This window comes from Ciconia boyciana, chromosome 1 (assembly GCF_034638445.1).
Source record: "Ciconia boyciana chromosome 1, ASM3463844v1, whole genome shotgun sequence".
Lineage (NCBI taxonomy): Eukaryota > Metazoa > Chordata > Aves > Ciconiiformes > Ciconiidae > Ciconia > Ciconia boyciana.
This window is the reverse complement of record NC_132934.1, coordinates 215,731,692-215,744,066: the sequence shown is the minus strand read 5'-3', so window position 1 is coordinate 215,744,066 and position 12,375 is coordinate 215,731,692. Positions and strand designations below refer to the sequence as shown.

The window sequence follows — 12,375 nt, the reverse complement described above, 5'->3', positions numbered from 1 at the left end:
AAAAAAAAAGAAAGGGATGAATTCAAGACTGCATTGCAGGAGTTTGGCAGAGACCAGTTAAACCTTTTCCAAGCAGCTAGCAGTGCACAGCTTGGATCTAAACTGAATCTCCTTGCAAGAGCCAGAACTAAAGTGCTCTCAGTACCAAACGCTTTGCTCCGTGTTTGTGGCTGTCCTGTTTGCACTGAGATGGCATGCGTTTTGATTGTGCTTTCTGCACAATCATCTGCACATCTCCTCCTAAAACAGTATGTGAGTCTCAAACTGAAAATGTCACAGGCAATGTCTTTACCTCATCTGCTGAGACAGGACACAAGGGACATGATTTAGTCTCTACCTTGAAAACACTGTTATTGCTAAAGGTGCGTTGTGTAACACCCCAAATTCTGTCTACCTCAACATCAATAGTCCTACATATAAACCAGTCTGAACCATAAGGGTAGACTCAGATCCCAAATGCTCCGAAATTTAAGGAAGATGGATCTGAATTTAACACCTCTGACTTGGTGGTATTAGCAACTGTAAGAGATTTCTTTATATTGCTCTATTTAGATTTTAAAAAATTAGCTGCTCCTGAAATTGAGCCTGATTCACCTCCTAAAAATAGTGGCACAAATCTAGATGTGCTGCACTGAAGTCTAAGGGGTGAGTTTGGTGTAATACAGGTGTGAGTGTGAAAGGAAGCAGGTCTGCGGATTAGGAAAAGGAGAGCAAAAGCCAGGATGGGGGCAGAGAGCTTGTTCATGTGATAGACGTGGCTGTTATTTCCTTTAAGTGCTGAGTCAATGTCCTGTGAGTCATATGGTTTATCCTAATTGAATGACACAGCACCATGGTGAGAGTCAGCACAAAACCTATACTCCATGCAAGCTCTACTTATGTGCTCCAAAGAAAGCCTCAAAAACCTGTGGATACTCAGTTTAACAGCCCCAAGCAGCAGCAGACACCCAGCTCCTTAAACTCTATCCCTGGACATCCAGCTCCCAGCACCCTCACAAATGGTCCTCCAGCTCTCTGCTGGGCAAATATGCAATATTTGCAAATGTGCAAATGGGCAAACATGCCAGTAATCTCTGCTCATGCAAAATGGGTTAGAACAGCATGAAAAAAGAGCATGAAAGAGTATGATGGTGCCTAGACATCTGTGCACATATTTTTCTTTTTAAGTGAAAATGAATAAGTACAATATGCATAATTTACAGTTCCATTTTTACAGCTGTAGAAAACTCACACTACAGGGGAGAACTTCACCAAGAGCAAGGACTTCCATTTGGGACTTCGGGTCCTGAGAAGCAAGGCTTGTTTTGGGACAGAACAGTCTGGAATGGTGTGCTGGAATTGGTTTAAGATGTCTGCACGTGTACATTAGACTTTTGGCACCTCCTTAGTCACCCCATTAGCCTCTGTCAGAAGTAACCTGGACCATCTGTGCTTTCTGCATATGCAAGAGCTGCTGCACCTCTGCCCAGGAGCGAGGCAGGAACCTTCCAAGCACTCACACTGGGGGTGACAGCTCACCTATTTGCAGCTGCAAGGAGGTCATGCCTTACAAAGGGAGAAATGTGAGAAGGTTCTACAATTAGACTGTTCCCATTTTTATTATTATTTTTAATTGGTGGTAGATGAAGTGTAAAACACTCACGTCCAGACAGAAACTCCTTTTAGCACTGTGGTGGCAATGCAAAAGGAGGTGCTGGAAGCCAGTTAGCATGGACACACACAGCACTTTCCTCTTGGCAAGCAGTTACTTTTCTCTTTTCTGTTTTGCTCAGGACTGGAGCATTTTCCCCTTTTCCCTTGATTTAGATCACACAGCACGTACCTGATATCACCTATCGCATACCCACAGTCTCCCAGGACACATTAGCTTGAAGGCTTCAACAACCCAAACAGATAATGTGCTTAAAAATATTAAATAAGTTAAATGAGTTGGTTCCTTCTCCCTCTGCTTTCAGCCTTATAAAGGCACTTATAGGGCACATCCTCAGCTTGGAGAGGAAGGCCAAGTGAGTGGCTCTTATGTAGCTCCGGGTGCACCCCGGTATTTGCAGTAAGATAAATCTCTCCTAGTCACCTCATTTTGCAGCTAAGCTGTATAGGCCTGTTTCCACAGTCTTGGGATTTAGGGGTGGGCCAGTTTTTATCACAGCCTAAGACTTCTGTGTTCTCCAAATGCTCTGAAAGCACCAGAATTAAGGAAATACTGAAACACGGGAGCGCACACAGCAGCCACTCCGAGCAATGAATTCATCACCTGCTAACACAGCTGCTGCCTCCCATTCAAACCTGCTGCAAGGACTCAGCACTTACAATTACAGTGACAATTATTAGGCCAGCAAAGGAAGCTGTTGCCATCCATTCCCAATTGGAAACGTATTTAGCTAAGGTTCAATGCACAGAATTAAAATGGTATTTGGTGCTTATGAGGCCTAATTGTTAGCTTGTAAACATTCAGAGCTTTCATTTATCACATTACCATTGTGTAGAGACCTGGGCCTTGGGAATTAAAGAGAGCATCCTAAGTACCGTCTATTCAGAAATCAATTCCTTGCTTGAGTCTCTGGGTTTTCTCATTTTAGCTTTTTCACATGTCATCAGCCTTTTAAAACTACAAGTCAAATAGATCGGAAAAAATTCACAATAATAATATTGCATTTAGTGCCAAAGTGTCCTAATGTGCTTTGCAAACTATATTTTGCGTGCGATTATACAGACATGCACCCGCCGCCTCTGAACAAGCTCTCCTCTTCACCATTTTTCAAACAACATTAAACACAACATTAAAAATAAATCTGTAACAGAAAAACCGATACTACTCAAATATGTATGAAGGCAAGTCCTCTCCCTAATGACACAAGGCCAGGTTGCAGCCACTGTCTGCAGAATTTTCTGACCGCCCAAACAAGAAGAGGAAGATCTCTCTCTCTCTCTAGCTTTTATGATACTCATCATTCCCTTGGTTCTCAACTGAAGTCTGACACCAGGCATTCGTTTCAGGCCAGGCCAATGGCTCAAAACATGACCTCACAACTTAGCGAGAGTACTGGAGAAGTAGTATTTTATCATGGCACTTACCAAAGTTTTACTGTAACTTCTTCAGAAGAACAATGATAAGAATCTAATTATTTTATCTTGAAGAAATTGTGGAGCAAAGAAATCTTGCTAAAAGACGAGGGAGGGCAAAAGCCAAGTTGTACTCCAGTCTGCTGCAGGAGCAGAAAGAGACCCTCACTTGAACGACTCTAAACCAAGGACACCACCAAATCCCATAAAACTCAGTGTATGACCTGAGATATCATCAGGTGATAAAGGGATGTTATTAATGCAGTACGCTAGCTTTTCTGTGAGTCAAGAGGTGGCTGCTCCTGTAAAGGTAATAGGTGTTATTTATCTCTGTGACTAAGAGAGAAAAAATTGCAAAGCCATAAAGGCATAAAGCCAACTACAAGGCAGACTGAGTCTGCATCTCACCGTGGGGTAGATGCTGACCACGATACCCAGTTCTGGTACCCCAGTCACCAGGACCAGGGCATTGGCTGGGGCACCAAACACTGCTGGCGCTGGGGTGGGACGTCTGCTGAGTCCTGGCGGTCATTGGGAAGCCATCCAAGGTCCTCCTGCATGCTCGGTCTAGATGGCTCCTACCTTCCACCCGTTACAGAGTGTGAGGTTTGGCAGAGTTTGTTTCTCTGTAAAATAGCATCCCACATTATGGGTCAAAGCTCCCCTTATCGCCCATCTGAAGATCTGGCTCCATGGTACTCTTTGCCCTCCAGGCAGCCGTGAGCCACTTGGGCAGTCAATGAAAAGGTTTTGAATTTCTGGGCTTGGCTGCAGTGATGTGTAAGTATTTCATTCTGTATGGGAGGAGGTGACCTTCGAAACTAATTGGGGACACAAAGGACCTACGCGAAAGAGCCTCATCTGGGCTAAATAATGCATAGAAGGTTTGACTTTGGCTCAGAGGGAAATTGAATTAACGTGCAGTGATACCATCTCAATGAGCTAATCAAGATAATTGCCATATCCTTGATTTAAACAAATACATTAATAAGAATTTCCAGATTCTGAAGTAGATAAACAGCAACTGCTAAGAAACTTTGTAAAGGCTGGTAGCATTTTTTTCAGGTCAAGTGAAAAAGCAGCAACAACAAAGAAGCAAGTAGTCACACAGCATCCTTTGTCTTTGACTGGAGGAGTTGAACAACAAGAAGCTGTTCCCCTGTCAGAGTTTCCAGATCAACTTCCTTTGGTGCTGATTATCACTGTCACAGGTTCAACAAGAAGGCAAGTCTTTAATCCAGTTACTGGACAAGCTGAGCTGCATTGCATTAATTGACAGCGAATGTCAAGCCCTCTGCAGAGGCAGAGAAGGTCTATGTAATGCTAAAACCCTCAAAGAAGTCCTAGATAGGCCTTTCGGGGACAGGCTAATTACTTCAGGGAGTTAAGTTTCACTCTCAAAGGAAAGGGAAACTGCACAGCATTATATACTGAACCTTACTCAGCGCTAAACCCAATAAAGCAGGGTTGTTACAGCAGGCTTTCGTGCAGGATGTGTGAAAGGAAGAGCTGCAAGTGCTGTGAGCAAGTCTGCCACCACCTGAAGACAGCACCTGTCTCCTTCCCCTACGGAAAGGAAGGGACAATGTGCCAGCCCAGCCTGAAGCCTTGGAAGACCTGGATTCCCTGGTGTGCCCTGGAGATAGACGTCCAGTACTGCGTCAATGTATCCCACCTCCTTCTCTCCTCTCCAGAGTCACACCAACGTGGCCGTATGTCACAGCTCTTTGCAGCCTTATGATAAAGGCTGAGAAATGGCCTGGTAAGAGCAACAACTGAAGAAGAACCAGAGATGCTGGACATGTACACACGTAGTGTTGCCACTCTACCAGCACCATTGCTCTTTCATGTTGGGTGTCCGGTTTATGGTCCTCTGTAGACAGACAGGTAAAGGTAAATCTTATAAGCATGTTCTTCATAGGATCACTGGTGCAGTGTAAGCTTGCAAGCTAAATTTACATTTACTCTTAACTTTTTAAACAGTGGTGTCCAGCCTGCCCTGGCCCGTAAAGAACCAGTATGTGCTGTGAGAAACATGAAGCTTTTCCTCAGAGTCAGATTTGATGTCTTTATTTCCTTGGCCACGAGCAAAACAGAAATATGAGCTTCACCTTCCCCCTCCGCCAGGACTGAAAACTACTCAGAGCGCCTTCCCGTAGCTCACGATCACAGGATTTCTCTAAATCACTTAAACTTCCCCAAGGTAAATTTCCTGATGTTCTGATACAGAAAACAATAACCTGAAAGTATTGAATGCTGACTTGGTTTACACCATCTTCTTTGGCTTCTTGGGTATTGAAGAACTTAGACTTCATCCTGACATGTCTGCACTCATCCCTGCAGTTTGTGTTTGCCTCATGCAAATCTTCTGGCTGGTGAGAATGTATCTTAAGAAAGGCATCCAGAGTCATGATCTAAGATACCAAGAAAGGGACAATATAGTGCTTCTCATGGTTGGTCGCTCTACCGGTTAGGTAATCTCAGCCTCAAAAAATCACACCTTCCTGTCAACTTGAATGTCTCTAGCTTTGCTTTCCAGCCCCTTACCCTTCTCAACCCTTTCCCTGCTAGATTAAGAGTCCCTCTGTAGGTGATAGTTTTGTGCTGACGTGCTGTGATCTAGACACTTCCCAGTCTTCTTCATGTTAAGATAAATAGATCAAGTCTTCTTAGTTCTCCAGCATAAAGCACTTTCTCCCCACGAATGCATTTTTGTAGTGTTTTTCTGCACAGCCTTCAATTTTTACTGTCCCTCATAAACTGCAAACATCAGAACTGACAGTATTAGTCTCACCAATGCTGTAGAGGGATAAAATCAGCTTCGCACTACCCACTAGAAGTACAGTGGGATGAGTAAATGTATTCATTTTGTTTGTCCATTCAAGCAACAAGTTAGACAGATTTGCCATGGAATTACGCTGAGAATCACACTGGATGACTTGATGCTTTGCTCACTACAGCGTCTGAGAGTCAATGCTCAGTCCGGTTCTTTAGATGTGGCCTGTTACATGTGTACCCTGGCATTAGACTGTGTAAGAACATATTTTGTTTAAACAAAACCTACTTTATCAAGCAACTAAGTACCTCACCTTTATTTATTAATCTTCTAATTTTATCAGTTCTGATTTTTTTTTTTTTCCCAGATTATGCATGAACACCCTGGGTAGAATCAATCCCTGCCAATTCACCGGAAACAACCCCATTGGATGATTCCCTGTTGCTGATTACCTTTTGAGAGCTACTACAGAGCAAGTTCTTGAGCCATTTGATAGGTACCTTTCACAGCTGAGAAGAAAAGCAGACTGATCTGCTTTCCAAGTTCCTAGTGGACAGGTTAGGATCAGATAGGATAGGGCAGGACAGGACAGGACAGGATAGGACAGGATGAAGAGTGACAGTCTCCTATTCAAGCAAGGAAGATTTAGACTGAGCATATAAAAAAGTTTTCTAACAATAACAATAAGATAGGTAAATACATTGTTATCACTAGCAGTATTTATGAATAACTTGGATGACTTTGATAGGATCCATTTGACCAAACTGTAGACACCTGCAACGTAAACATCTGTATCTGAGCTAATCACTCTGGACTACCTTTACAGAGAGAAACTTTCAGAATACAACTCGTCTCATCTCATCCTAAAGCAGATACTTGACATAACACATAAGAAACTCACCTTGAAAGTGCCTGTTTCTCTCCCTTGCCTATAAAGGGAGGCTGAGGTAACTCATTCAGATATAGACTTTTACCCTGTAGTTGTATAAAGTTGCATCAGAATCTGCCAGGAACAGTTAAATAGAGATAACTGATCACAGGTTTGGATGAGATATCTCTGAAGACACATTCCCAATTCTATTTTCAGTGATGCTGTGCTATCATATAGTGCTGACTTGCTCTAGTCAAGATTTCCATAGTCTAACCACTGGAGAATACTGTCTTCCATTTAGCTCTAAAAAGCTTTCTTATGACTCTTCTGAAGTGCATAAAAGGACCAGAATGATGACTTTCACAAATGCTCTATTTTGTTGGATAGCAAGAAATAATGGATCACTGTTATAAATATATCCACAGAGTAAGTTAGTTTCTGTCTCATTTTCTCCCCTTTATATGTTCAGTCACACTTTTAAGTAAAAGAATATGTTTGAGGTTTAAATCTGACCATTATTAGCTGTAATGTTTAGTTCGCTTCACTGTCCATGGCTACATCTGTTTTCAAGCACAGGAACTATTGGGTTCTTTGCAAAAAGAAAATACCTCCTTGATTTAGCACAATGGTCCTGACAATATAGCAGGCTTTATTCCTATAGAGAAAAAACACCCTATCTTTCCTCCCTAAAGCCTCCCTCAAGCAAATTCAATGTAAGAGATGGAAGGGTATTAACTTTGATTCACCGAGGAATATTGCTATAGTAATTGCAAGCAGAACATTGATGGAATGCAAATAACCTTTCAAAAGATTCATCACAGAGTTTCCCTCAGTTCTTTTTGAGGCAGGAACAGTAATAGTAATAAGCAAAGAAATTTGAAACTTGGCCTGGAACATTTTAAAGAAAGAACCAAATCAACTGCATGTCTAACACATGAATATGTGGGCTTAGCCAGCTTTCCTTCCCCGAGTCTCTTTTTTTTTTTTTACAGTTTTTTTCTTTGTAATCTTGGGAACTGTCTAGCCAAACTGGACTCTTACAATGGGTCTATTATTATGGTAGCTGAACACTTCCATGTAACCATTCAAACCATATGGGAAATTATGCACTAAAAGGAGTGTTTCAAAGAGGTTAGACTTGAAAATAAAAATGAAACTATGGAAGAGGGAGGGGAAAGGGTTCTCAACAGCAGGATGAATTTGCAGACCATCCTTCTAGATGCCCTTCATTGAGTTATTTATATTTTTCCTATTTGATATCAGAAGTCTGTTGTCTTCATGGTATTTATAAGCAGGGAATTGCTAACAGTAATACAAAAAAGAAGTACAAATCTTCAAGTCACTGCCATCTCTGGGTTTTTCCATGTGTTCTCTCTGCTCAAACATTCTTTGGAGCTGGTCTTGAACAGCCCTGAGACTATATTTACTCCTTAGTGAGGCCAAGTACAACAATAGAAACCGAGCAGTCCATTAATTACAGAATCGTTTTCTGAGCAAGCTGTCATTAGTCATTGTCAGTTGTCATTCTACAGCAGCCATTTCAAACAAGCTCAAAAAAGACACTGCAGCATAGGAAGTAGGTGAAAAGCTGCAAAAAAGACGATCTGATGGAACTTTCACACTTCCAAGGCTTTCAAAGCCAAGGAAAATTCTCTGACATGCAACCTAAATCCCCAGTCTTGACTACAGTTAAGGAGAACCAGGTGTCCAAATTACTTAGCTGATTTAGAAAAATTCAGCAGAAGCTCTAACTCTTGACTTGGTGGAGGGAGCTTATTCAAACTCTAACGCACCTACTTCTAGTATTTAATGTTTGTGTGAGATCTAATCTTCTCTGTTCTGGCCATTTTATTTGGACAATAATTCTGTCCAGGGAATTAAATTCTATCAACCTTTCATGGTTCAGAGAACACAGAATGAAGTCAGCAGCACAATATTCATAATATACTTACTCATAAAACGTTGTCCAACCATTTTCATTGCTTTTAGTGGCAAGAAGACCAGAGTTGCCGTGGTACGTCATCATGGCCACTTCATGCCCCTGTGTTGTTACACTCTTGAGTGCGCTGTTGGTACCAATTGTCACCCAGTAGACTTGGCCATCAGGCACTACCAGCCAGAGGGGCATCCCCGTGGAATCTCTTCGGATATTCACTAAGTTGCCATTATTGTCAGTGATCAGGGTTATATCTCCATCTCCAGAATAAGTAAAATTGTAAAGATAATCTCCAGTGGTAAGGCTCTGAGTATAAAGGTGCTTACCACTGGTGTCAAACAAGTAGAGTTCCTGGTCTATGGGTGAGGATAACTCATATAGATTTTGTGTGTTGAGGAATGGTTTGTTTTTCCGAATAAAGCGGATTCGGATATTTCCAAGATCAGCGACATACAGCTCCCCGTCTGCACACACCGCAAGGGAGGATGGCGCATTGAGTTTGGCATCCTTGGCATAGCCATCGTCCCCCGAGAAGCAGTCACAGTTAGCATCGTTCTTGCAGTCACAGCTGCTTGGCGCTCCAGCAACGAGAGAAATCTCTCCATTGGTGGTGACCTGCCTGATGCGGTTGATCTTTTTCTCATCGGTCTCAGCAATATATAGGACCCCGTTATGTGAGACGGCCAGGGCGGTAGCAGACTCCAGGGTGGCGTGGATTGCCACCTTGCTAAGGAGAAAGTGATCCATGCCTGGCACCTGGCAATGCATGGGCCTTCCTGCCACGATGCGCACTTGGTGGTTCTCAGATATCTGTAACACAACGTTATTGTCGAGCACATACAGTGAATTATCCATCGGATTGACTGCCAGATCCGTGGGCCATTCTAGACGAACCTTAATGGTAAAACAACACAAGGAAATTATTATCGCAAGACCTTTTTACACTGCATGATTGCTGTAAATCAATTGCAGTGAGGATGTTTCAACATGGATTAAAGGGAGAAACGGTAAAAGAAACACAACTAATTATTAGTGCTTGGTGTGGTGGCCACAGAGGACCCAGCCCTGGTGTGAGTGAGGGGGCTTAGCTCTTGCTCTACACCATGGCTTCTTTCTGCTCCTCCACCTCATCGTGAGGTGTCAGAGACCATGGGAAGGGGCATCAGTGCCCAGGGAACACAGGAGCAAACAAGAAGACCCAAAGATTCAAGTGGAATTTCCCCTCTCTAAACCATCCTATGCTCTTTGAATTGATGGAGCCTGGACCTGATAGCAGAGACCTGGGATTGGGAATTTCGTTGTGTGAAGTGCTACGAAATCAGTCAAACAAAACAATGATCCTTTTACTAAAGGATTTTCCAGACAAGTGGTCCAGCTCCTCTGGGTAAATGACAAGAAGGGATAGACACAAAACTGGCAGCTGTGTCATCATGTGTATATGTCCAAGTTATAACCACCTATTTTCTGCCTGACGCTGCAAAAATGCAAAATAGCAATTCATAAGAAATTCAGGCAATTCAATTTGTAGAATAAAATACTTGCGTCTTCACAGTGGTTTTCACATTTTTTTGAGCATAATGGAGGAATGGGTTCAAGTAATAGTGACATATCACAGTTCTACACTGATAATCCATATACACAAATAAACTGAAAAAAAGTGACTGGTAACACCACAAGTGAGTAAGCACTAGAAGATCTCCATTTCTAGCTCTACTTCTGCAAGACACTGTCTTTTCAAGTGAGTCTACTCTTTCAGTTACCAAACCTAAGAAACCTCTGCCAACAGAAGTCAGGGTCATTTATTTTTTTACAAAGGACTGTAAAATGAGCATTTTTAAAATTATTTTATTTTACTTCAGGTTTATGTAAAAAAAAAAGTCCATGTTGTGCTGATGGGAACCAACCAATGCTTAAATATTTTCCTAATGGTGCATCTTCCCCATAGTAGAGGTGTGAAGGGTGATTGGAAACGAACAACAGTGAAGAATGGTCTTGGTCCCTCCAGCCAGGCTTTTAAATAGATTTTCAACTAGTTAAAAAGAATAACTATTCTGGTTGTATACTCCCTTTCAGTCAACCAGGCAACTCCAAGATAGAGGAGATGGACTTGATAGCTAGTGGTTAACTGAAAAGCTGGCCACTTTGTGCCATTCTCCCCTCACCCATGTGTTTTTTTCTCTGTACCCAACGGCATGAGGTGCTGTGATGGAGAGCGCTGGGACCTGGGCACACTCAAGGCTGTGCAATTCCAGGATCTCCCTGTTTCTTTGCTGCAAACCTTCTTCTCCCAGCGTCCATCTCAGTTGCTGCTGCTTCTTATTTGTGTGAGGTGACTAAGTTTGGGGGGGTATTTTGCATCTATAAGGTGGCAACCTTATTGGAAGGAAGAGGAGTAGATGCTAGCAAGCTCAAGTCCAGCAAACCATCTCTCACTGTGGTTTTATTTAAAACCAAGAACAAGAAGAAACCAGGTAAGATCTAGAGGCACACAGGAGAGTCATATTTTTAAAGCCTGTAGTTGAACATCTCTCCCCCAGCCATGCTTTACTTTTGATGCTTCTATTCATGTTTAAATCCCTTTTCAACTTTTTTTTTTTTTTTAAACAGCATCAGATGCAAGGTATTTAGCTCATTGTACCTTCTAATGGCTGGGCTTGTGAAGCTTATTTTCATGGCTAAGCAGTGTGCTGAGCTCTGCCTAGTCTGATTCTCTGTTTGCAAAATCTCCTTCCTTTTCTCAGATCCTGGCCTATTTTAACCCTTCCTGTAGTAAAACATTATAGCCTGTGGTTTGCTCTTTAATAATGCATGCCTCCATCCCTTCCAGTGGTCTTTAAGCTCTGCAGCTTTGAGTTAGCATCAAGAGCAGAGTTTATTCTGAACTGACAAGGGAATTTTCAATTTCTTAAAAACCATTCCTTGTCAACTTTGGCAGCTAAATATTTCATGTCCTCATGTCCCAGGGAGCCTCAGGGACCTGACAGAAAAGACCCTTCTAGCCACCGTAAATGATGAAAAGCTACTTCCCAAGCTGGGTTTTCTTTGCCTGGTTTGGGTTGTTTGTTTTTGTTTTTTTTTTTAAATTAAACTTGTCTTTGGTGTGTCTGTCCAGAACAGTACCGGTTAATCTGTCCGTCATGGTACAGGTTAATCTAAAAATCTTCTGTCATTTTATGAAGGGAAAGAAAGAGTCTTCAGCTGATGTATTTTACCTGATCTCAGAAGTGTTTAAATATGACATTGGTATACAAATAAGCCACATAACCTGCGAGAAAATAATTTTTAAAGCCTAAATCCACAATGGTCTTGTGGTAACTGCCCCTGAAATTCAGATAAAGAAAGAAAAAACTATGCCTGTAAGATGAGAAACATACTACAAGATGGCCAGCAAAATTTGCTTCTGTAAAAGGCATGAGAGCTTTTAAACTCATAATTTCAGCTTGTTCATAAATTGGAGACAGTGGGAACCAGTTACAAAGAAGCAAGAATAATCTTTTCAAATTAGAGGGAAAAACAACAAGAACAGATTCCATATGGGAGCACGGAAATTATCTAGGTAGTTACAAAAAGGAAACCCCATTGGCATCTATTGTGGCTGAATAACAGTACTTAGCCCTCCAGCTATGATCTATATTTTCATAGGAGAGGGCAAAATTCCTGTAGCCAGGCAAACAACAAGTGGCACAAAGGTTTCAAAGGACACTATCTTTAAACTGGCACAATTTGACA

The 12,375-nt window shown here is 42.0% G+C and overlaps 1 protein-coding gene across 1 annotated transcript in view; it reads right to left on the bottom strand.

Moving 5' to 3' along the window:
- TENM4 (teneurin transmembrane protein 4) overlaps positions 1–12,375 on the bottom strand; it is a 514,257-nt gene that overhangs the window by 31,915 nt on the left and 469,967 nt on the right. The window contains exon 24 of the mRNA XM_072850823.1: positions 8,663–9,540. Within this exon, the coding sequence (XP_072706924.1) occupies positions 8,663–9,540 (878 nt within the window). The remainder of the gene's footprint in view (positions 1–8,662; positions 9,541–12,375) is intronic.